The sequence below is a fragment of the Macaca mulatta genome, chromosome 8 (genome assembly GCF_049350105.2).
Source record: "Macaca mulatta isolate MMU2019108-1 chromosome 8, T2T-MMU8v2.0, whole genome shotgun sequence".
NCBI classification, from domain to species: Eukaryota; Metazoa; Chordata; class Mammalia; order Primates; family Cercopithecidae; genus Macaca; species Macaca mulatta.
In genome coordinates this window covers 32,656,686-32,684,145 of record NC_133413.1, presented here as the reverse complement: position 1 = coordinate 32,684,145, position 27,460 = coordinate 32,656,686, and the positions used below count along the sequence as shown (strand labels likewise).

Sequence of the window (27,460 nt, the reverse complement as noted above, 5' to 3'; positions counted from 1 at the left end):
TGTACATTAACTATTCATGAATGATTTATAATTGATTTCTTTTTCTATCTAGAATAGCCCAGGACTCCAGAAAACAGTCTCAGCATGAATCCTCAGAATTCAAACTTCCTTATTTTACTTATATATATATGTATATAAATAATACATATATATATAATCGTAGGACTATTTCATATGATATAATTTGTAATATGTAACATATAAATATAAAGGTTATAGGTCTGTGATACATGAGCATAAAGAAATATATATCAAAGGTCTAATATCCCACCCATAAAAAACCCAAACAAACAAACAAAAATACATGAAGTTATCACTTTAACATGGTTGAAGTTAAAGAGACGTTATTCCTGCTTAAAAGATAATAAATGAAAAATTGCTGAGCACAACTTATTTAATGAAGGATGTTGAACACCGTTGTGTCCTGATTATTCATCTTTCATTAGTTGTAAACTTAGCTTTTTGTGGCAAAGTATTATCCTAAGTAAGCCCTGAGGAACAGAAGTGAACTTCATAAATCTTTCCTTTATTAGTAAATTATGCTAGAGAAACCCTATAGCTGAAATCATCGAGCTTTCTTGAATATGTAATTTTTTTTTTCTTTGAGCCAGAGTCTCACACTGTTGTCCAGGCTGGAGTACAATGGTGCGATCTCGGCTTGCCGCAGCCTCTGCCTCCTGGGTTCAAGTGATTCTCCTGCCTCAGCCTCCAGAGTAGCTGGGATTACAGGTGCACACCACCACACCCGGCTAATTTTTTGTACTTTTAGTAGAGACGGGGTTTCACTATGTTGGCCAGACTGGTCTCAAACTCCTGACCTCGTAATCCACCCACCTCAACCTCCCAAACCGAATATGTAATTTAACTGTAGTTAAGGGCAGTTTTGAAGATTGTGCTTTGAGGATTGTCCCAGCACTTGGCTGTTCAAGTAAAGTATATTCAACTGATTGTTCTTTACCTTTATGTGCTGTTGTTACAGATCATGACTAATTGAAGAGATTTTTATTGCATAAGGTATTCTAAACTATTTTCCATTCTTCCCCTTACTAAACTGTGAGGTGAACGTGGCAGCCTTGACAAGTATCTCTAGAGCTGGTGCATCTTAGGAGTATTCTTGTTAGAAAACAGTACTCCACTAGTGTCTTTGTGGCTGAATGAAAGAAGGGCTGCCTGGCTTCTCTTTTTTTCTAGAGGTCTTTTTCATTCCCTGATCCATGTTTGATTGGGAGATTGCAAGATCACCTTTCATAAAGAACAGGAGGGCATTAAGAGGGACATCCTTGTGAACCTTCTTAGAACCTTATCCTTTGTGATCCTTCTGTAGAATTTTGGCATCTTTTAATTTGGATTGTGATCTAATGTTTGAACTAAGCCGTTGATAGGTGTCAGGAGGGCCATCAACCATCTTATGAAATGGCATGAAAAATACCTGCTTATATATATTTCCTTGTGTGTATACTCCATAGCTGTCTTTTGAAATCCAGTTTGAGTTCTACTTAAAGAGGTTAAGAATCAATATTTGGCAGGGGATGGAGGTTGCAGGGAAGTTTGGGGAGAGAGAGAAAGGAGAGGGAAAAAGGAAGGGAGGAATATTTTTGATATTTCTGGTATAGCAATATATGATGTTGTCTTAAGCATTTATAGAATGATACTATGCAGCAGTAGTCAATAAGCAATTGGCTGTTGTTGGCCATCAACTGTAGGAATAGTCAGCAATCGTTGGTTTACAGCTTTTTGAAGTTTCTTCTGAAACCAGAGATTTTGATTTAAAGAGAGAATCATTTTTGTCACAGAAATGTATAGGAAAAAAATGCTTTCTGAAAATGGAATATTTGAGCTGGGCATGGTGGCTCACGCCTGTAATTCCAACACTTTGGGATTCTGAGGCAGGAGGATCACTTGAGCCCAGGAGTTCAAAACCAGCCTGGGCAACACAGAGAAGACCCTGTCTCAAAAGAAACAAAGAAAGAAAAAATGTAGTATTTGGTAAGAATTTTACCAAATGTGTATAAAAATTGTTATGGCTGTAAGTTTTTGAGCTTTTCAGGAGCAGGGAGACTTTTGGTTACCTAATTGCAGTTACATGAATTACAAGGAAAAATGTGTTAGAAACAAAAATTCATATATATACATATGAAATATATATGTGAAATATATATATATGAATATATATATTGAGATAGAGTCTTGCTCTTTTGCCCAGGCTGGAGTGCAGTGGAGTGATCTCAGCTCGATGCATCCTCCACCTCCTGGGTTCAAGCTGTTCTCATGCCTCAGTCTCCCAAGTAGCTGGAATTACAGGCATGTGCCACCACGCCCAGCTGATTTTTTTGTGTTTTTAGTAGAGACGGGGTTTCACCATGTTGGCCAGGCTGGTCTCAAACTCCTAATGTCAAGTGATCTGCCCACCTCAGCCTCTCAAAGTGCTGGAATTACAGGTGTGAGTCACTGTGCCCAGCTGATATTTTTGATATACAAAAACCAAAGTTGTAAACTCATTTTCTTTTTTGGGTAACTGGCAAATTGAGATGGAAACTTTCTGATAGTTGACTAAGAACATTTTACTATTTACTTTTGTTGAACTTTTAAATGATTGTACTGCCATTGCCTTTTATGTATTTATTGACCGTTTGCTTAATAACCTTGGGTTGATTTTAGGCCACCAACAAAATGGAAATGAAAGAAACTGCTAAACAGAATACACTGTGGCAAATGAGCTCAACTAGCGAACCCATGTTAAATACTCGTGAAGTCAATCCTTTGAAGAAATTCACCATTCCTAAGATCAGGAGGACAGCTGAGAAAGGTAGTATTTCTGTGGAAGCTGGGAACTTTTTTAGTAACTATTACTGTATTTCTCTGATTCTTATTTTATGTTCATCTTTTATTTTGACTCTATATAAAATTAGATTAATTCAGGTCTCTAATTCCTTAAACATACATGTACTTATGTTTCCACACAAAATAGAATAGATGCATGTTCTGCATCCTTCCCACAAAGTACACCTAAAATCCCTGGACATTTTTATAAAACAAATATGAGAAGACTTTCAAAACTGGAGAACACACACCAACTAGAGAATCTGGAACTCAGGGAATGACATAGCAGTAAGTTCCCTGGATTTTCTTTTTGTTTCCTCCATATCTCAGACTGGATGCCCCCAACAAGAGAAATGCCGCCTGGTGCAGACCTCCCCCAGAAGTCCCAAGTAAAACCTCTTCTTTCTTGCCAGTGGACTAATAAAGGGGCAGCCTAGAAAGTTGGAAACCTGTTTGACATTAAATATACCCCTCCCGTTTCCCACTGGGGTGATGTCAAAGGAAGTTGAGTGGGGATCCTGGACTCTGACCCCCTACCCAGCAGGAACAAGGTACCCCTTTCCTTCCCTATGATGCCAGTGGTGATCCAAGTAGGATCACACAGCCATAACGCATTCTCTTCCCTGCCATCATCCTGCTCCTGCAATGTCAGTTGATATCTACCCCTGCTTTGTGGTGATGAGTTGCCCTTTCCACAAGGGTTAGAGTCAGTGAACAAAGTGGAGAGCCTAGACCTCCACCACATCCAGCAGTAACAAGGCCTCCTTCCACAGTGTTGGTGGAGGATAAGTGGGGACCATGGACTTCCAGCCCTTTCCAGTGGTAACAGGATACTCCCCAGCGTGTAAATGGAAGCCCTGTGGAAAGCCAGAACTTCACCTCTGCATAGTAGTAGAGTCAGTGCTCCCCTTTCCCTGCCAGCCATTGTTCCTGCCAGCATAGTTTTAGTAAAGTCTTGCTGAAGTGCAAGATTATATATAATCCAGAGTCTCATAAAAATGCCCCAGTTGACCAGGATATAATAAAAATCGCTCATCTTAACACACACCAAGAAAATCTCAACTTGAATGAGAAAAGATAACAAATGCCAACATCAAGATTGACACAGGTGTTGGAACTATAATTAACTGAGAGACTTTTAAAGCAGCTACCATAAAGATATTTGGACAAGCAGTTACAGACACTTTTGAAACAAACGAACAGCTAGAAAATCTCATCAAATAAATGAAATATGTAATAATCGAATAGAAGACTTGGAACTGATAATTTAATTAAAATAAAAACTCAGGCAAAAACTAATAGAACTACAAGGAGAAACAGAGAAATCTACTATTATAGTTGGAAATACCCCATTGTCAGAAATGGGCATATTGCCAACAGACAGAAAATCACTAAGGACATAGCTCAGCAACACCATCAGTCAACTTGATACAATAGACATCTGTAGACTATTCCATTCAACAGTAGTATGTTAGACATTCTTCTCAAGCACACCCAAGACTCACCAAGATAGACTGTACCTTGGCCATAATACACATGTTAAGAGATTTGAAATAGTAGAAATCATAGTCACCTCTCAGACCATGTATTAATCCATTTTCACACTACTGATAAAGATATACTAGTGACTGGGCAATTTACAAAAGAAAGAGGTTTATAATGGACTTATAGTTCCACATGGCTGGGGAAGCCTCATAATCATGGCAGAAGACAAGGAGAAGCAAGTCACATCTTACATGAATGGCAGCAGGCAAAGAGAGAGCTTGTGCAGGGAAACTCCTGTTTTTAAAACCATTAGATCTCATGAGACCAGTTCACTATCACGAGAATAGCACAGGAAAGACCTGCCCCCATAATCCAGTTGTCTCCCACTGGATCCCTCCCACAACACATGGGAATTATGGGAGCTACAAGATGAGATTTGATTGGGGACACAGAGCCAAACCATATCAGACCACAGTGGAATTAAGATGATCAAGTAGGGGGCACTAGATATAAATAACCCAAAGATAGCTGGAAAATACCCAAATTTTTTGAGATTAAACAGCACACTTCTAAATAATAAATGCATCAAAGGAAAAATCTCAAGAGAAATGTTAAAATACTTTGAACTAAATGAAAAGGAAAACAAAATTTGTAGGATGAAGCAAAAGCAGTACTTAGGAAGAAATTTATAGCATTGAATGCATATATTAGAAAACAAGAAATACCTAAAATCAGTAATTTAAGTTTACACCTTAGGAAACTAGAAAAAAGAGGACAAATTAAATCCAAAATAAGCAGAAGAAAAGAAATAATAAAAATTAGAGCAGAAATGAATGAAATTAAAAACAGGAAATTAATAGAAAAAAATCAACAAAATGAAAATCTGCATCTTTGAAAAGATCAGTAAAGTTGATAAGCCTCTAGCCAGGATAACTAAGAAAAAAAGGGGCACAAATTACTGATATCAGAAATCAAAACATCACTACAGATCCTATGGACATTAAAAGGGTAAGGGATACTATGAACAATTCTAGGCCCATAAATTTGGTAACCTAGATGAAATGTACCAATTCCTTGAAAGACAGTATCTGCAAAAAGTTACACAAGAAGAAATATATGATCTGAATAGGCCTAAATCTATGTATTAAACAAATTGAATCAATAACTAATAACCTTCCAAAACAACACTAGGACCAGATAGGTTCACTGGTGAGTGCTACTAGATATTTAAGGAAGAAGTTATACCAATTCTCTACAATCTCTTTCAGAAGATACAAGTAGAAGGAATACTTTCTGACTCATGCTTTTAGAGGAGCATTATTTTAATACCAAAACAAGATAAAGAACTTAGAAGAAAACTACAGAGCCAAGAAAAGCTCAACATCATTGATCATTAGAAAATGCAAATCAAAACCACAATGAGATACCATCTCATGCCAGTCAGAATGGAAGTTACTGAAAAGTCAAGAAATGATAGGTGCTGGTGAGGCTGTGTATAAATAGGAATGTTTTTACACCGTTGGGCACTGTGGCTCATGCCCTGAGGCTAGGAGTTTGAGACTAGCCTGTGCAACATAGCAAGGCCCTGCCTCTAGAAAAATAAAAATAAAAATCACCCTGTGTGGTGCATGCCTGTAGTCCTAGCTACTTGGGAAGCTGAGGTGGGAGGAACGCTTGATCCCAAGAATCAAGCAGAAATGTAAATGTAAATTAGTTCAACCATTGTGGAAGACAGTGTGGCAATTCCTCAAGAATCTAGTACCAGAAATACCATTTGACCCAGCAATCCCATTACTGGGTATATACCCAAAGCCTGAATCATTCTACTGTAAAGACACATGCACACATATGTTTATTGCAGCAGTATTTTCAGAAACAGAGACATGGAACCAACCCAAATGCTCATCAGTGATATAGACTGGATAAAGAAAATGTGGTATATGTACATCATGGAATACTGTGCGGCCATAAAAAGGAATGAGATCATGTCCTTTGCAGAGACATGGGTGAAGCTGGAAGCCATCATCCTCTGCAAGTACAGGAACAGAAAACCAAACACCACATGTTCTCACTCATACGTGGACGTTGAACAATGAGAACACATGGACACAGGGAGGGAAATAACACACACCGGGATCTGTTGGCGGGTGGGAGTCAAGGGGAGGAAACCTAGATGACAGAGGTCAATAGGTGCAGCAAACCACCATGGCACACATATATCTATGTAACAAACCTGCATATTCTGCACGTATATCCCAGAACTTAAAGTAAAATAAAACATTTTTTAATAAAGAAAATACTGAGAAGGAATAGCCAGGAATTGTTACCTCCTGGATATTCAGCTATGGTCTCTGAATCCATAGGGTGAGAGTTGGTTAAATTTAAAGAGCTGCCTACACTTACCATCTAAGTTCAGCATTATTTAGGAAGCTGAAGCAGGAGGATGGCTTAAGCCCAGGAGTTCAAGGCTGCAGTGAGCTATGATCACAGCACTGTACTCCACTCTGGATGACAGAGTGAGACCCTATCTCTTCAAAAAAAAAAAAAAAAAAAAAAAAAAAGAGAGAGAGAGAGAAATAAAATTGACATTAAAAAAATAATAATAAAATTGACATTAAAAAAAAAAAAAACTACACTGCCAGTCATGGTGGCTCATACCTGTAATCCCAGCACTTTGGAAGGCCAAGGTGGGAGAATTGTTTGAGCCCAGGAGTTTGACATCAGCTTGGCAACATGGAAAAATCCCATCTCTACAAAAAATACAAGAATTATCCAGGCATGGTGACATGTGCCTGTGGTGCCAGCTACTCAGGAGGCTGAGGTGGGAAGATTACTTGAGCCTGGGAGGTCAAGTCTGCAGTGAGCCATAATTGTGCCACTGTGCCACTGCACTCCAACGTGGGCAACAGAGCGAGACCCTGTCTGGAAAAAAAATAAAAACCACAGACAAATATCACTCATGGAGATAGATGCAGAATTTTTCAGCCAAGTATCAGCAAATCAAATTCAATAATGTAAAGAATTTTATAGCTGGGCATATGCCTGTAATCTGCACTTTGGGAGGCTAAAGTGGGAGGATCACTTGAGGTTAGGAGTTTGAGACCAGCCTGTGCAACACAGCAAGGCCCTGTCTCTCAAAAAAAAATTTTAAATCAGCCTGGTGTGCACACCTGTAGTCCTAGCTACTTGAGAAACTGAGGTGGGAGGATCGCTTGATCCCTGAAGGTTGAGGCTGCAGTAAACCGTAATCACACTTCTGCACTGCAGCCTGGGCAAGACTGTCTTTAAGAAAGAATTTCACACCAGTACCAACTGGAATATATCCCAGGTATGTAAGGCTGGTCCACCATTTGAAAGTCAATTAATGTAATCCATCATCTAAAGAGGAAAAATCATATGATCATATCAATAGGTGCAAAAAAAAAAAAAAAAAAAGCATTTGACAAAATCTAACACCCATTCATGTTAAAAAGCTCTCAGTAAACTAGGAATAAAGAGGAATTTCCTCAACTTGATTTTTTTTAAATCTACAAAAAGCCTTCAGCTAACTTAACAGTGAAAAATTTAAAGCTTTCACACTAAGATCAAGGCAAGGATGTCTGTCACCACTGCTTCTCAACATTGTACTGGAAGTACTAGCTAATGCAGTAGGACAAGAAAAGGAAATAAAGAAATAAAAGGTATACATATTGGGAAAGAAAAAAGAAAACTGTACTTTCTTACAGATGACATGATCATATCTATTGAAAAATCAAAACCCTCCTGGAACTCATAAGCGATTATGGGGGAAGTTGTAAGATAAAGGTTAATATATGATATTGCTTTTTTATATACCAGCAATGAACAAGTAGAATTTGAAATTTAAAACATACCATTTATATTAGCACCAAAAAAATGAAATACCTAGGTTTAAATCTAACCAAATACGTACAAAGTCTATATGAGGAAAACTACAAAACTGGTGAAAAAAGTCAACCCAATAGAGAGGTTTCACGTTTATGAATAGGAAAAGTTGGTATTATCAATATACCAGTTTTTCCCAACTTGATTTACAGATTCATTGTCACCCAAATCAAAATCTCAGCAAGTTATTTTGTGCATACCAACAAACTGATTCTAAAGTTTATATGGCACACAGTTTCTGATATGGAAGGAACAAATTTTAAGGTCTCTTGCAGAACGGGTTGACTGTGATTAATAATTGTGTATTTCAAAATTAAGTATTCAAGGCAATACAGAAAATAAATATTCAAGGCAATGGATGTGTTAGCTTGATTTAATCATCCTGTGTTATATGCATATAATATCACATTGTACCTCCTGAATGTATACAATTACAACTTTTCAATTTGCAATAAAATAAACATTAAAATTAAGTTTATATGGAGAGGCAAAAGACTAAGAATACACAACTCAACACTGAAAAACAACAGAGGACTGACATTACTTCAAGACATACTATAAAGCTACAGTAATTAAGGCAGGGTGGTGGTGGTAAAAAAAAAAAAAAACCAGACAAATCAAGCAATGGAACAGAATAGAGAGCCCAGAAATAGAGCCACATGAATATAAACTGATCTTTGACAAAGAAGAGGCAGGAAAATAGAACAAAGTCTTTTCAACAAATATTGCTGAAGCAACTGGACACCCACATGCAGAAAAGGGAATCTAGACACAGACATTAACATCCTGCACAAAAATTAATTCAAAATATTCCACAGACCTAAATGTAAAACACAAAACTATACAAATTACAGAAGATAACATATGAGAGTATCTAGATGATGTTGGGGTTGGCAATGACTTTAGCTGCAATACCAAAGATGTAGTTTGTGAAAGAAAGGACTGAATAGCTAGACTTTATTCTCTTGACAGTGTCTTTTGCAGAACAGAAATTTTTAACTGTAATAAAGAGAAAATATTTGCAAAACACATTTCAGATAAGGAATTGCTATCCAAAATATATAAAAAAATTCTTGACAATAAAAAGGCAAACAAGTCAATTTAAAAAAGCAAAGAAGTCAATTTAAAAATGAGCCTGCCAGCTGAGGCAGGAGAATGGCATGAATCCAGGAGGTGGAGCTTGCAGTGAGCTGAAATCATACCACTGCATTCCAGCCTGGGCGAAAGAGCAAGACTCTGTCTCCAAAAAAAAAAAAATTAGCCTGCCGGGCACGTTAGCTCATGCCTCATCCCAGCATTTTGAGAGGCTGAGGCAAGTGGATCACCTGAGGTCAGGAGTTTGAGACCAGCCAGGCCGACATGGAGAAACCCTGTCTCTACTAAAAATACAAAAATTAGCCAGGCGATGTGGTGGGCACCTGTAATTCCAGCTGCTCAGGAGACTGAGGCAGGAGAATCACTTGAACCCAGGAGGCGGAGGTTGCAGTGAGCCAAGATCACGCCACTGCACTCCAGCCTCACCACAAGAGCGAAACCCTGTCTCAAAAAAAAAAAATCAAAAAATTCACAAGCCAAAGACTTTAGCATACACTTCACCAAGGAAGATACACAGTTGGCAAGTAAGCATATGATGAGATGTTTCACATCATATGTCATCAGGAAAATTCAAATTAGAGTAGAAATACCTGTACACACCTATTAGAATGGCCCAAATCCAGAACGCTGATGATGTTAAATACTGGTGACAGTATGGGGCAGCAGAAACTCTGATCCATTGCTGGTGAGAATGCAAAATAACCACTTTGGAAGACAGTGCAGTGGTTTATTACAAAATTGAACATACTGTTACCATATGCTCCAGCAATTACACTTCTTGGCATTTACACAGATAGGTTAAAAGCCTGTGTTCACATAGAAACCTGCACACAGGTGTTTATAGCAGCTTTACTCATAATAGTTAACACTTGGAAGCAACCAAGATGTCCTTCTGTAGATGAACAGATAAAGTGGTACATCCAGACAATAGAATATTATTTAGCACTAAAAAAGAAATGAGCTATCAAGTCATGAAAAGAAATGGAAGAACCTTAAAAGCACATGTCGCCTTTTTAGATTGGCTGAGTGAATGCAGTTTGTCTAAAATATTTACATACCATATGTTTTCCATTCTGGAAAATGCAGACAGTAAAAAGATCAGTGGTTGTTAGGGTTTGGGACAGGGAAGAGGGATGAAAAGGCTGAGCACAGAGGACTTTTAGGGCATTGAAACTATGAGCCTGGGCAGTGTAGTGAAACCCCATCTCTACAAAAATTAGCCAGGCATGGTGGTGCACACACCTGGTGGCATAATCCTAGCTACTTGGGAGACTGAGATGGGAGGATCACTTGAGTCCAGGAGGTCGAGGCTGCAGTCAGCTGAGATTGCACCACTGCACTCCAGCCTGGGCGACAGAATGAGACCGTCTCAAAAAACAAAACAAAGGAAACTACTCTGTATGATACTACCATATTCTGTATGATACTGTGGATATTTGCTTTGACATTTTTTAAACCCATAGAATGTACAACACCAAAAGTGAACTCTAATGTAAACTGTTGACTCTGAGTGATAATGATGTATCAATGTAGGTTCATCAGTTGTAAAGAAAAAAATGTACCACTTTGGGGGAAGACGTTGATTGATAATGGAAGAGGCTGTGCATGTCAGAGGGCAAAGAGTATATGAGAAATCTTTGTACCTTCCTCTCAGATTTTGCTGTGAACCTAAAACTATTCTAAAAAGTCTGTGAAGTCTGGGTGTGGGGGCTCATGCCTGTAATCCCAGCACTTTGGGAGACCGAGGAGGGCGGATTGCTTGAGGTCGAGACCAGTCTGGCCAACATGGTGAAACTCCGTCTCTACTAAAAATACAAAATAATAATAATAATAATAACCGGGCGTGATGACTATTCAGGAGGCTGAGGCGGGGGAATTGCTTGAACCAGGGAGGTGGAGGTTGCAGTGAGCCAAGATTGCGCCGCTGACTGCACTTCAGCCTGGGTGACAGCAAGACTCTGTCTCAAAAAAAAAAAAAAAAAAAAAAAAAGTCTGTGAGAAAAAAAATACTCAGTGTGTTCAAGAGAAGAATAGAGATACTCTTCTGTTTCTCTTCTTCTAAGAATAGAAATTACTTAGCCTGAACAACACAGAGAAAATAGAAAAATGAACAGAACCCAAGAGACTTGTGGAACAATAACAAAAGATCTAACATCTTTGTCCTAGTGCCAGAAGGAGAGGAGAAAGAGTGTGGGGCTGAAAAATTATTCTAGGAAATATTGGCTAGAAATTTCCCAAACTTGGCAAAAGGCATAAACCTATACATTCAAGAAGCTGAAAAACCCCAAACATACAACCCCCCAAAAATTCATGCCAATGCACATCGTAATAAAACTGTAAAAGCTAAGAACAGAGAAAAAATCTTGAAAGCAACTAGAAAGAAACCACATTATTTATAGGGGAAAAATTATTTGACAAAATATGTCTTATTAGAAACCATGGAGTCTGGGGGAAGTAACACCGCATTTTTCAAATGCAAGAAATAACTTTGAACCCAGAGTTCTGTACCCATCAAAAATATCTTTCAAATATGGAGGTAAAACACATATTCTCAGATAAAGCAAAGCTAAGAATTTTTCATCAGCACACATACCCTTAAAGAATAGCTGAAAGAATTTCTCCAAACAGAAGCTAGTAAAAGAAGGAAACTGGGAACGTTAGGAATGAAGGAAGAAAAAAAGCTTAAACATGTGGGTAAATATAATAGATCATCCTTCTCTTGAGTTTTCCTAGTTATGTTTGACAGTTGTAGCACAAATTACAACATTCTTTGATGTGGTTCTCGGTGTATATAGAGGAGGTATTTCAGGTAATTATAACGTGAGATGTTACTATTAGAAGGAACTAAATGAATGGTGTATGAGATCTCTCTGCATTATCTTTTACAAGTGAATCTAAGTATCTCAGAATTAAATTGTTTTAAACAATATAGGCAGATCAAAATGAAATTTTAAAACTGTTCAGGCAACCCACAGGAAGGCAGGAAAAATGAAATAGAAAATCAAACAGAAGGAAAAACAGAAAATAAATAATTAAATCATAGGCTTAAGCCCTAACATATCATTACTTATATCGAACATGCATGATCTAAATATACCAATTAAAAGACACGTTGACAGAATGGATTAAAAAAACACAACCCAACTACTCTTGGCAAACTCATTCCAAATGTAGTGATATAAGTTGTTGGAATGTAGACATACGAAGAAAGGACATACAAATAATAAGAGTGACTATATTAATGGTGGATAAGTAGACTTCAGAGGAAAGAAAATTGTCAAGAACAAAGAGGGATGTTACTTAATGATGAAAAGGTCAGTCCACCAACTAGGTACAGCAGTCTTAAATATGTATATTTCAGACATCAGACCTTCAGAATATATGAAGCAAAACTGATAAAACTGAAAGGAGAAATGGACAAATTTAGAATTATAGTTGGAGACTTTGGACTCTCAATTGATAAAACTAAGCAGAAAATCAGGAAGAATATTGAATAATCTTTAACAGTGTCAATCAACAGGATCTAATTGACATTTATAGATTATTGTACCTAACAGTAGCAGAATAGACCTTTCAAGCACCTGTAGAACATGCATCAAAATATCTTGGGCCATGAGATACATATCAACATATTTAAAGGAATTGAGGCCGGGCACAGTGGCTCACGCCTGTAATCCCAGCACTTTGGGAGGCCGAGGCAGGCAGATTATGAGGTCAGGAGATTGAGACAATCCTCGCTAACACGGTGAAACCCCATCTCTACTAAAAATACAAAAAATTAGCCGGGCATGGTGGCGGCCGCCTGTAATCCCAGCTACTCGGGAGGCTGAAGCAGGAGAATGGCATGAACCCGGGAGGCGGAGCTTGCAGTGAGCTGAGATTGTGCCACTGCACTCCAGCCTTGGCAACAGAGGGAGACTCTGTCTCATAAATAAATAAATAAATTGAAATCATACAGAATATGTGCTCTGACAACATGCAAACAGAAAAGTAAATCTCCAAACACACTTGGAAAGTAAGTCGGAGGCACGGGGCTTCCTTGAGTCTAGGAATTTGAGACCAGCCTAGGAAACATAGTGAGACCTTATCTCTGCAAAAAGTAAAAGAATACATTTTGAAATAGTCATGGAGAGGAAATAAATACATAACTAAAATGAAAATGCAACATACCAAAATTTGAGGGACATGGTTAAAGCATTGCTAACAAGGACGTTTATAGCACTAAATGTTTACTTTAGAAAAGAGGGAGTGTTTCAGATAAATAATCTTAACCTACCAACCTTTAAGAAACCAGAAAAAGAAAGGCTGGGTGTGGTGGCTCACACCTGTAATCCTAGCACTTTGGGAGGCTGAGGCAGGTGGATTGCCTGAGTTCAGGAGTTCAAGACCAGCCTGGGCAACACAGTGAAACCCCCGTCTCTACTAAAATACAAAAAATTAGCCAGTCGTGGTGGCATGCACCTGTAATCCCAGCTACTTGGAAGGCTGAGACAGGAGAATTGCTTGAACCCGGGAGGTGGAGGTTGCAGTGGGCCGAGATCACGCCATTTCACTCCAACCTGGGTGACAGAGCAAGAGTCTGTCAAAAAAAAAAAAAAAAAAAAATTACCACTATCAAGAATGAAATGAGTTATGGCCCACAGGTTGCATCAGAAGTACAAATTGTTGAACACATGTAGTTCTAAATAGATCATTTAAATAGTCTTACAACAATTAAATGTAATTCATGGTTAGAAAAGAAATTTTAAGGCCCAGATGGTTTCACTGGAGAATTCTAAAGATTTGAAGAACAGAAACTCTATACAATCTCTTCTAGAAAATAGAAATTGAGAGAATAATAATATGAGATTAATATGAAGATGGTTCCAAGATGAGACCAGTATAATATGGAAAATACCCCATGGACCAATGTCCATGATAATTGATGCAGATATCCTAAACAAAATATAAGTAAATGAAGTCCGATATTTAAAATGAATTATTGCACACAACTGAGAGGTGAATGTTCTCTTCTGCCACTCTTATTCAGCATAATACTGGAAGTTGTACCCAGCACAAAAGCCAAGGAGAGGAATTAGTAGGTATTTAGATTGGAAAAGAAGAAATAAAATTGTCCCTATTTGAAGAGAACATGATGGTCTGCATAGAAAATCCCAAGGAATCTTAAAAAAAAAAGGAAAACTTGAAACTAGTAAGTTCAGCAAGGTCACTGGATACGATGAAAACAGAAAAAAACAATTGTTCATTTGACTCTTAAACAACCCAGTGGGGCACTGATCCGGCCCCCGAGCCCTCCCCAAAACACATAGCAGAAAAATCTGCATATAAGTCACTCCCCCAGAACTTAACTTTTAATACAAATAGCCTACTGTTGACTGAAAGCCTTACTGATAACATGAAGTCGGTTAACACATAATTTTATATCTGTATTATATACTACTGTATTTTTACAATAAGTACAGTAGAGAAAATGTTACTAAGAAAATCATAAGGAAGAGAAAATATGTTTACTATTGCTTAAATGTAAGTGGATCACCATAAAGGTCTTCTTCATCATCTTCTCATTGAGTAGGCTAAGGAAGAGGAGGGGTTGGTCATGCAGTCTTAAGGAGTAGCAGAGGTGGAAGAAAATCCAAGTATAAGTTGTCCCACACTGTTCAAACCCATATTGTTCATAAGTCAACTGTATTTTTAAATACTAGCAAAGAACACATGGAAATAAACAATTTTTAAAATACCATTTAAAATAACTTTAGGCAGCCGGGCATGGTGGCTTGCACCTGTAATCCCAGCACTTTGGGAGGCCGAGGGAGGTGAATCACCTGAGGTCAGGAGTTTGAGACCAGCCTGGCCAACATGGCAAAACCCCGTCTCTACTAAAAATAGAAAAAAATTAGCCAGGCGTGGTGGCGGGTGCCGATAATCCCAGCTACTTGGGAGGCTGAGGCATGAGAATCCTTTGAACCCAGGAGGCGGAGGTTGCAATGAGCTGAGCTCACACCACTGCATTCCAGCCTGGGTGACAGAGCAAGACTCTATCTCAAAATAAAATATAATAACTTTAAAATGAAATACTTAGGTACAAATATAACAAAATGTGTAAGGTTTCTATGCTGCAAACTATAAAACAGTGATGTTTTTAAAAGAAATCTAAATAAATGGAAAGATGTAGTGTGTTCATGGATTAAAAGACTCAACATAATGACATCATGAATGGGCTTATCAAAAGATGTTTAATGGCTAATCATAGCCATTAAAGAAATGCATATGAAAACCACAATGAGATGTAACTATACACTTGTTAGAACAGCTGAAAAAGAAAACAATAACAGTGCCAAATGCTGGTGAGGATGGGAGACACCAACTCACTCATGTATTGCCATTAGGGAATGTAAGATAGCACAGCCGCTCCGGAAAACAATTTGGCATCATCTTTAAAAACTGAACATGCAGCCATGCACAGTGGCATGTGCTTGTAGTTCCAGCTACTCAGGAAGCCAAGGCAGGAGGATTGCTTGAGCCCAGGAGTTCAAGGCCATCCTGAGCAATATAGCAAGACCCAATCTTTAAAAAAATAAGTAAGCATGCAGGCCAGGCACAGTAGCTCACGCCTGTATTCCCAGCACTTTGGGAGGCCGAGGCAGGTGGATCAACTGAGGTCAAGAGTTCAAGACCAGCCTGACCAACATGGAGAAACCCCATCTCGACTAAAAAAATACAAAAATTAGCCAGGCACAGTGGCGCATGCCTGTAATCCTACCTACTCATGGGCTGAGGCAGGAGAATCGCTTGAACCCTGGAGGCGGAGGTTGTGGTGAGCCGAGATCGCGCCCTTGCACTCCAGCCTGGGCAACAAGAATGAAACTCCGTCTCAAAAATAAATAAGCATGCAGCTTCCATATGATCCAGCCATCCTTCTCTTGGGCATTTTTCCCTGGCAAACAAAAAATGATGTTCACACAAAAACCTATACATGAATGTACATAGCAGCTTAATTTGTGATAACCAGAAACTGACAACCACCCAAATTTCTAATGAGTAAGTGGTTAAACAAATGATGGCACATTCATATGATGGTATACTACTTAGCAATAAAAAGAAACAATCTATTCATACAACAACTTGGCTGAATCTCAGAGGCAGTATGCTAAGAAAAAAAAATGCAATCTCTACAGGTCTCATACTACAAAATTTCATTTACAAACATTCTAGAAATGACAAAAGTATGCATACGGAGAAGAGATTAATAATTTTCAGGATTTAGGGACAGGGTAGGAGAATGGGGGTGTGCGAGAGTTTCAGCATGAAAAAATATATAAAGGAGTGACAGGGATGTCTCTGGTGGTAGAGCAGTTCTGTATCTTAGAGTGATTGTTACACAAATCTACATGTGATAAAATTGCATAGAACTACACACACAAGTGGATGTAAAACTGGTTGGTACAGTCTTAATAAGGTCTGTGGCTTGTACCAGTGTCATTTTCCTTGTTTTGATATTGGATTATAGTTGCATGTTTCCACTGGAGGAAACTGGGTTAAGGGTACACAAGACCTCTGTATACTGTTTCTGCAACTTCCTGTGAATCTATATTCATTTCAAAATAAAAAGTTACACATCCACAAAATCATCATATGTGATGAAACTATCAAAATTTGTACATCATATATTACAAAACTATTAAAATTTGTAGTGATTATTACAAATATTAAAATGAAAATCATTTTGGGGGTCAATAGAATTAAAAATGGGAATGAGGAATGAGTTGTTACTGAAATCAGCTGGTTATAGTATTTTATATTGGTTTTGTCATTATGTTAACTTCTGTTGATTGATAAGGTAAATTTAAGGGGCGAATTGTTAATTAGGTTCATTTATACGGAAATTGCCTTAAACCTTCTATATAGTGAGTCTTCATTATTTGAGGATTCCATGTTTGTGAATTTCCTACTTGTTGAAATTCACAATCAACAGTCAGCAGTGCTTTTTTGTCCGAACGTGATACTCAGCAGTGCTTTTTTGTCCGAACTTGATACTCAGCAATGTTTTCACAGACATGCACGTTGGGGTCAAGAATTTGAGTCACCCAATGCATGCATTCTCATCTAAGGTCAAATGAGGCCATGCTTTGCCTTGTTGTTTCAGCTCTCATACTGCAATAAGTGTTCTTTTCCTAGTGATGGTGCTACATTGTTGTATTAGTCCTATTTTTTTTTTTTTTTTTTTTTTTTGAAATAAAAGAGAGAGATTTAATTGACTCACAGTTGCCCATGGCTGGGGAGGCCTTAGGAAACTTACAATCATGGCAGAAGGGGAAGCAAGCATGTCCTTCTTCACATGGAGTCAGGAGAAAGAAGAGCTGAGCAAGAAGGGCAAGGCCCCTTATAAAACCAGCAGATCTCATGAGAACTCACTATCTCAAGAACAGCATGGAGGTAACTACCCCCATGATTCAGTTACCTCCCACTGGGCTTTGGGAACTATAAAATGAGATCTGGGTAGGGACACAGCCAAACCATATCAATTGTTAACATCTTTGTTGGTGATTTCACTACTTTAAATGATCTCCAAGTGTAATGCTGAAGTGTGGTCTAGTGTTCCTAAGGTCAAGAAGGTTATGATATGCCTTACAGAGAAACGCATTTTAGGTAAGCTTCACTCAGGCCTGAGTTCAATGTTAATGTACTTCCAGGGAGAGGAGGAAGAAACTTGCCAATCTGTACATCAGGCCTCACCAAAAAGTGCTAAGGTAACATCTATAGTGCCTGATGAAACTCTGGGAAAGATAGAAAAGCAGCTAAATTTATAGATTAATGAGATTTCATTATGGCTAATAAAAAAAAGCATAGTGGGCAGCATTGTTGCGAACTTAAAAGCCAGAGGAACTTAGGTCACATTACCCAGAGTCAGGGAAAAGTTAAACTCTTCTTAGCTAGTGCTATTTGACTCAAACATTTCAAAAGGTGATAGATGCAACATGAAAAATGTTGAGCTTGCAGGCAGATGGGTTCTGCAGATCAGGATGTTAAGGAAGAATGTTTTAAAATAACCAGCTAAATGTCACATCGGAAAATGGAAGAACAAGTTTTCAAAACTGATTAGATTGGTTTGTTTTATAAAGATGTTGGCAGAATCTACATAATGCAAATGGCATTTTGGTGGTCAAAAATTTGACCAGGATCAGCACAGTGACTCTTGCCTGTAATCCCAGCACTTTGGGAGGCCAAGGTTGAAGAGGATCGCTTGAGCCCAGGAATTTGAGACCAGCTTGGACAACATAGCGACCCCATCTCTACAAAAAATAAAAGAAAAACTAGCTGGGCATGTTGGGCCTGTGCCTGCTGTAGTCCCAGCTACGCAGGAAGCCAAGGCAGGAGGGTTGCTGGAGCCCAGGAGTTAGAGGTTACAGTGAGAAATGATCATACTACTACACTCCAGCCTGGGCTAAGAGCAAGATCCTGTCTCTAAGAGGGGGGAAAAAAGTTGACCAGATGCCCACAGTAAGTTAACCCTTTCCTTTCCCCCAAGAACAGTAGTTTGTGACACAATGTTTGTGACTCAGTGTTGATGGGAACTTTATAGAATATAACTACCACAAATGACAAGAGTCAATTGTATTTGCTCCCTGCTTTCCTCTGAGTTCACTTCCGTAGGATTAGGATTTTATCCTTTTATGCATCTATTTACAACAATGCTGGAGACGCTCATTGTCCTAAGAAAGTCTGTTTCCTCTTTCACATGCCACTATATCAGGCAACATCTTACACACATGTTCTTGTACTTTTGCAAATCAAAATACCCAATCGTTTTCTAATGTGTAGTTTGCCTTATCATTACTTGTCAAACATTCATGCACTAACAGTAGCTGCCAGGTTTGTATAATGATGTGCATTGTAGAGTCAGAGTTGCAACATCCTAAGTTGAATATTCTGGAGCTGTCATATTTTTATGTGTCAACTTTTAAGAACTCTTAATAAGTATGTGGAGAAAATCATGGTTCATATTTTCATTTATATAAAGTATAGGAGGTGTATATTACTGTTGTAGAACCTTAAATATCAATTGTTGCCTTACGTTGTTAATGAAAATTCAGTACTTGGTTATTTTGTGTCTTAGAGATACAGTTGTCATTGTACAGATGTCCAGTAATGTCATTTTAAATGCAAACAACTGCTTTCTCTTTTTCTACCTTTAGTTTACTTGTCACCTTGTTACACCAATAGTAGAGAGTATAGTTTTATACATGATACTCTTAACCAGTGCAGGCTTGATGTAAGCTGTGATCTGCAGTCATTATGGCAGTTTGGGGATACAAAACTGGTTCACAATGAGGAGCTGGAAAAAAATTTTACTACTAAGAGGTAAGTTACTATGATCTAAACGTGTTTGAGATTTTGTTGTGTTTCTTACTGTGGAGTTTTATGCTAATTTATTTCTACCATTTGAGATTTAGTAAGTTGTTACTAAGAAAACAGATTATTTTTTGTTACATTTTCATAGTCTTTTGTAACATTGAAAGCTAAGTGTGAGATTTGATTAGTATTAATGTAGTGAGATTTCAGACACCCCCTTCCAATTTTCTAACCTTGATAAATTTTTCAGAAACATGCATCAGCACCTTTGTTAAGCAGCCAGTTTGTAGATCCCTCACACCTCCTAGATAATGTAAAACAGCAGTCGAAGTAATCAAAAAGTAACTCCTTTTTACTCTTGAACCCAGCCCTTAAGAGACTGGGTTGATGTTTTGTTTTAATTTAGGAGGATTGTAGCCGACTGTTTCCAGCTATTCCACTAGAACTGTCCTTTCTATGTTGGTGCTATTTCTCCCACAGTTTTTTAAAGTACTTCTCCAGCTTCTTTGGAAAGCATATTATTGTCATTTTCATAAGAATAAAATCATATGCAAAGTTTTCATTGTAAGCATTTTTTATTTATAGGTATAGATTTTGTTTGAGCACAATTTAGCGTTTCTTTATTTTCTTCTAACTTGTCTCCGTTGCCATTTCTCACTGTTTAACTTAAAACCTAACTAGAGCTTGATAGACCTACATGTGGAACTCGTTTTGGAATGTTTCAACTTGTTTATTTTAGAATTGATTCCTCTTGACTCAAACATGCTGCCACACTTGGTGTCAGTTTGGAGATTTGCAATTAATGGGAATGATAGAATTTGTTAGCCGGGCATGGTGGCTCATGCCTATAATCCCAGCACTTTGGGAGGCTGAGGCGGCCGGATCACCTGAGGTCGGGAGTTCGAGACCAGCCTGACCAACATGGAGAAACCCCATCTCTACTAAAAGTACAAAAAATTAGCCGGGCGTGGTGGCGGGCATCTGTAATCCCAGCTACTAGGGAGGCCGAGGCAGGAGAATCGCTTGAACTTGGGAGGCGGAGGTTGTGGTGAGCCGAGATCGCGCTATTGCACTCCAGCCTGGGCAACAAGAATGAAACTCCATCTCAAAAAAAAAAAAAAAAGTTGTTGTGGCATGTTGCCTTTCCTCTAAAAAACACAGCTTTGTGGGTAAAAAGGGCTAGGTATATCCAGTGACTTCCAAGTTGAAAAACAGTTTGATCCAAAATGAATTCCTGACACTGTTCTTTGGTTTTGCTTATTTTGGACATTAAAATTTTTGTCCTTTCAAACCAGTTATTTCTCCCTGTTAGTGTTACGGAAAAGTTAGAACAAGTACCCAGTGATAGACAGGGCATGTTAGAACATTGTAAATGACCAACGTGTATAGGATTTATTGTTTTCCTGGCTGTTTGCCCAGTTAGACAAAAACTCGTTTGTTTCCCATAGTTATTTACACTCATTTTATGGTACTTACTACAATATATTGATTTGTGTCTCATTCTCCTAGTATATTTTGAGTTTTATCTTGTTTTGTGTTCAAAGTGCAAAACTGAGTCTGGCAACACAAGCCAATTTGAACGGGTTTCTGTACTTGAAGTCAACAATAACCCAACTGGAGCTGAATTTGGTACTGGGAAAGGGGTACTTGTAGGAAAGACATTCTAAAATATGGATTTAGTTCAAGGGAAGAGGGCAATGAAGATCCCCCTCTCCGCCCCACTGCAGAATTCCCAAATGGGAAGTTGGTGATAATCTGTACCTTGGGGCACAGAACCTGTGTTTCATGAGGCTGTAGTTTTTGAGAAAAATTCTACCGAAAGCTCAGCATATTAGAGTGCCTTCACCATTTCCCGTTTAGACCCAAGAAAGATCATTTGTTCAATCATAGAAAATTCAGATTCAATAAAAAAGAGTCACTCTGTTTGTGGCCTAGTTTCACAGTTCAGCTTTGCAAGATTAGCTTGAAGTAGAGAATTAATCCTTTCCAAAGTTAGGGTGAATATGGGTTTAAAAGAAATGAGATTTAACAGGGGATAAGGATGTGGTAAAGCACAAATCTGTTGCCTGAACTCTTTCCCAAATACCTCCTTTCTCCTATTTGGAGAAAATACCTCCTTTTGAGTATTTTCTGCCTAGTAAGTGGAACTACCTCAAGTTTATACAGTAAAGATACACGTTGCTTAATGACAGGAATATGTTGTGAGAAATGCATCATTGGGCAATTTTGTCATTGTGTGAACATCATAGAGTGGACTTACACAAACCTAGATGGTGTAGCCTACTTATACACCTGAGCTGTATGGTATAGCCTGTTACTGCTGTAGACGTTATAAATACTGTGCACTTAGGCTACACTAAATGTATTTTTTTGATTTTCTCAATAATAAACCTTAGCTTACTGTAATATTTTTACTTTATAAACTTTAAAAGTTTAATTTTTTGACCCTTTTTTACCCTTTTTTAAATAACATTTAGCTTAAAACACAGATACATTGTGCAACTGTACAAAATATTTTTATCCTTATTCTATACACGTTTTTCTATTTTTTTATTTTTTTTAACTTTTAGAACTCTTTATTAAAAAACTTAAGACACAAACACACACATGAGCTTAAACCTACACAGGATCAGGATCATCAATATCATTGACTTCCACCTCCGCATCTGTCCCACTGGAAGGTCTTCAGATGCAGTAACATGCATGGAGCTGTCATCTTCTGTGATAACAATGCCTTCTTCAGGAATACTTCCTGAAGGACCAGCCTGAGGCTGTCTTACGATTAATTTGTTTTAATAAGAAGAGATAATATACTCTAAAATAATAATAAAAAGTATAGTATACTAAATACATAAACCAACAACATAGTCACTTATTATTATCAAGTATTGTGTATTGTACATAATCATACATGCTATACTTTTATAGGACTGGCAGTGCACAACCATCACCACAGACATGAAAGTAATGCGTTACGCTATGACATTATGAGACTAAGATATCACTAGGCAATAGGAATTTTTCAGCTCCATTATAATCTTATGGGACCACCATTGTATTTTTGGTTTGCCATTAACAAAAATGTCTATTATGGCACATGACTGTATTTTAAATGCAATCTGGGGGTGGAAATTGATGGTTTCAAATTGAAATTCAGTACATGAAGTTCATTATAGATTGTGGGCCTTGGATGATGGAGAGGTCCCAGAGACTTGTTGCCAAGAGACAGACATTCTTAGTCTCAACCATTGTCTGAACAAGATCTCCTGCTATGGTTACTAGCCTTTGGAATTTTGAGAGCAAGGAATCCCAGCTGCTTCTTTACAGAAGGATATATATGCCAAGGACAAGTTAATACTGACAATTGTTAGCATTCTTTACTTTTTAGAATTCAGTTGTTTTTTTTCCTCCACCATTATATTTTGGGTTTAGATAATTTAAACTTAGCCATATGTCACCTAAATGAATTTTGATTATTTAGGTCTATATCCAGATCTGTTGGAAACGAAGGCATTTCATCCATGTGATCATCATGGATCTGGAGTTGGATGTAGTAATTCAATGAGACTTTGGGTTGTTCCCTCCTTGTGAGGTAGATTGAAAGTACTTTGTGTAAATGAGCACTTTTGAAAGTATATGTGTTAGAAGTAGGGTATGTAGGAAAAAGGGTAGCCAAATGAGTAGACTGCAGTTTTCCTAACAATTCTAGTTCATCTTTTATAATTAGCCTAACCATTTTTTGTCCAGTTCCCCTTGCTTTGTGAGTTTATTGATGTACAAGCCTAGTCATTTTTTTTTTCTTTTTTTTTCTTTTTTTTTTTTTTTTGACACAGAGTCTCGCTCTGTCGCCCAGGCTGGAGCCCAGGCTGGAGTGTCGTGGCGCTATCTCGGCTCACTGCGAGCTCTGCCTACCTGGTTCAGGCCATTCTCCTGCCTCAGCCTCTCAAGTAGCTGGGACTACAGGTGCCTGCCACTACGCCCGGCTAACTTTTGGTATTTTTAGTGGAAACAGGGTTTCACCGTCTTGATGAAGATCAAGATCAAGATGATCTTGATCTCCTGACCTCGTGATCCCCCCACCTCAGCCTTCCAAAGTGCTGGGATTACAGGCGTGAGCCCCTGCGCCCGGCAATAGTCATTATATTTAAATAAACATAGGATAAGACTTGCTTGGAAATCCTCTTCTGGTGGCTGTGAGCAAGGAAGCCTAGTTGCTACCAGCTTCCTTCTTGCGACCATGATGGGAGCTGGATATGGATAAAGATAAAGCTCTGCACAGCAGAGGGAGAGTTATGGGGAAAAACAAGTTCCTCATATCACTGAGGGGCCAAGTTCAGAATCTGCCTGTGGTGAGCAGCATAATACTCCCCCAAAGATGTCCACATCCTAATCCCCAGAAACTGTGAATATATCACCTTACATCCTTACATGGCAGAAAGGACTTTGCAGGTGTGATTGAGGTTACAGACCTGGAGATGGGTGAGTATCCGAGGTGATCTTAGTGGGCCCAGTTTAATCACAGGAGCTTTTAATAACAGAAGAGGGAGGCAGAAGAATGGATCAGAGAGCAGAAATGAAAGAAAAAAGAGATATGAGGGAGACTCAGCTTGCCTTTTCTGGCTTTGAAGATGAAAAAAGGAGATTATGAGCCAAGGATTGTGGATAACTTCTAGAAGCTGGGAAATGTCCTTAGCTAACAGCCAGCAAGGAAATGGAGACCTCAATCCTACAACTGCTGGTAATTCAATTCTGCCAGCTTGGAAAGAGATCCTCCCCTAGAACCTCAGAAAGGAACACAATCCAGACAGATGACACCTTGATTTTAGCCCAGTGAGAGTCATGTCTGACTTCTCTATGTAACTAAAATAATAAATTTATGCTTTTTAATCTATTAAGTTTGTGAGAATTTGTCATAACAGCAAAGGAAACAAAGTCTTATATCTGGAGTTGGGTGGCATTAGCACATTCTTAAATATTGTGGAATCCCAATTTCTCTTAGCTGTCAGCGTTTTGGTTCTTATATTGTACTTTGGGCCAGCTGGATACTGAGTTCTTATCACTAGCAATCTGATGGATTTGAAAATTATTAAGTTCTCTTTAAAGATCTCCAAAGAAATAATTTTATTTTCTTTATTATAAAAAAAAAAAAAACTTACTTGAATACTTTTAATCTCTACTTTAGGCAACCGCCACCCCATAGCTAAATACCTCGTATGAACTTGTGTTTCCACTTAAACTTAGAGATAAAATACTTCCCAGAGTTTCATTTACTGAACAAAAAATTACCTACTATATGTAGGTTGTCTTGGAACCTATTCTAAATGATGTAATTAACTATGACATAGGCATTCCATCCAAAGCACTTATACTTTTTTGTAGTTGGCTTAAATGAGACAGCATGTTAGCACAGAGTAAATTAAGAGTTCCTGGTCTACAGAAAGATATACAAGATTCCAATTCTATTTCATCCACTCAGCTTCTCTATCATATGAGTTTTCTCATCTGTCTTTTATGTTTATTTACTTAATATTTAATAAAATATCAGTTAAAAAGTAATGACCAAAATTAAAAACCCACAAGCAAGAGTGTAACTACAAATTCTAAGACTTGAGTGTTGTGTTGATTTTGAGCTTTCCACCCCAGAGCTTAAAGTACATGCAGGGTTCAGAGGTGACAGACTTTGACATCTATCCCTCATTAGTATTGCTGCAGAAAAACATGAGGAAACATTTCTAGAAAATTATTTTATATATTTTTAAAATTTAAGATAATATGAATATTAGCACAGATTCTGATGCTTATTAATGTCTTTTGGTAAAAGAGAACTTTGTATTTGCTAGTTCTTCAGATTCTTACCCAGTTATTTATCAAGCAGGTGAAGCTCCCTGCCTGATGCACTAGAAGTCAGTACTGGCATACTGGGTTTTTGAGAAAAGAAAAGCTATTATTGCAGGTAGACTCACAAGGAGACAGGAGGTCAAGCCCAAATCTGTCTCCCCATGCTAGCTTCAAAGCAGTAATTTTATTAGAAATGGTTTGGGGGTAGATTCTAGGATCTTTAGGTGATTGGTGGAAGGAAAGGGAGGTGTAGAAAGTCCTTGGGCATGCACAGTTGTCTCTTTATGCCTCCTTATGGGTACCATGTGCAAATTTGGGGAGAGTTAGTATAAAACACACAGTGGAAATTCAGGCTGTGATGTCAGCAAGCTCATTCTGTATAAACTTCGTTTGGCCATATTGGTTCCAAATGATTTCAGCCAGTATTGTTACAAGCGGAGGGAATTTGAGTATTTCAGTAAGGTTTCTTATATGCCATCCTGCAAGCTTAAGAATTTCTTTTTTTTTTTTTTTTTTTTTTTTTTTCTGAGACGGAGTCTCACGCTGTTGCCCAGGCTGGAGTGCAGTGGCGCGATCTCGGCTCACTGCAAGCTCCGCCTCCTGGGTTCACGCCATTCTCCTGCCTCAGCCTCCTGAGTAGCTAGGACTACAGGCGCCCGCCACCGCGCCCGGCTAATTTTTTGTATTTTTAGTAGAGATGGGGTTTCACTGTGGTCTCGATCTCCTGACCTTGTGATCCGCCCGCCTCGGCCTCCCAAAGTGCTGGGATTACAGGCTTGAGCCACCGCGCCCGGCCAAGAATTTCTACTAGTCAATGGTTTCTTTATTTCTTGGGGACACAGTTTCAATTACATGTTACTGTGCACAGAAAAGAGTCTTTAGGCTCATTTTACCTATTGTTTCTGAAATGGAAGTCTTGAGACTCAGAGTTTCTGTCATTTAAAGTCGTGATTTAGATCATTTCTGAATAAATTTGGAAAGCCAACCTTTTATGAAATTTTTAGAGGCAGAAATAGATCAAAAACTAACTTTTCTATGGGTCATTTTTTTTACTAACATATTCAGGCCCTTTTTTTTCCAAATATAATTCTGAAGACACACTGAAAAATAAAAAGTATTAGTAGTATAATTACCAATACAAAACTCCAGGGAATATTTTCTACTTCAATTTACAGAGGATTTTGTGGCCCTGGATCAGATTTTTATTGTTACATTTGTTTCATTCCACTGAAACCCTTATGATGATATAATGGTAGTCAGGGAGATGACCAGGTTAAAAAAAAAAAAAGAATTTGGCCCAAAATACCCTGGTGCCACTGTGGAAAAACCCTGCTGTAGGGTTTACATTATACATCTTTAATTTATTCTGGTGTACCTTCAAATGTTACTTTTATGTGTAGTGTAAGAATCTTAGACAGTAATCTTAGTGGTTCACAGAATTGACTGATGTCAAGTTGAAATCAAGAGCAGGAAATGCCAATTTGTGGAGCCAAGAGTTAAGGCTGACATTTCCAAGAAATAGAAATGATCATTATCTAATCAATCAGTCTTGCTTTTGTGGTCCTGCCTACTGTTAATGATGAGTCATTCTTGAAAGTAAGTATTAATATACTTATTAATACTTATGTGCATGGTATACTTTAAACAAATTCTGTAACTGGTATTCCAGGAAATAAATCTTGGAACCTTGTGGTTCTCAAGAACAATTTGCCTTTTGTGGTATATACATTCCTTTGCTAGGTTCTGTAGATTCTCCATTGCAGATAATCATTTGGACCCTAGTGTCTGAACCACTCTATTGTCCCACCTGGTGTGGCAATTTCTGCTGCCACTACTCCTGAGCAAGCCATATAGAATATCTAATCTGCCAATTTTAGGGAAGGGATATATATTTTATATGTTTAAATGGGTCTTGTAGTGGAAGTAGTAGAATTGGGGCTTTCTATACTTCAGATTATAGTCTTTTCTG

At 38.1% G+C, this 27,460-nt stretch overlaps 1 protein-coding gene across 1 annotated transcript in view; it reads left to right on the top strand.

Moving 5' to 3' along the window:
- Positions 1-27,460, top strand: part of TEX15 (testis expressed 15, meiosis and synapsis associated) — a 75,008-nt gene that overhangs the window by 9,585 nt on the left and 37,963 nt on the right. The window contains exons 2-3 of the mRNA XM_015145116.3: positions 2,659-2,806; positions 19,497-19,662. Of these exons, the coding sequence (XP_015000602.3) occupies positions 2,671-2,806; positions 19,497-19,662 (302 nt within the window). The 5' untranslated portion in view covers positions 2,659-2,670. The remainder of the gene's footprint in view (positions 1-2,658; positions 2,807-19,496; positions 19,663-27,460) is intronic.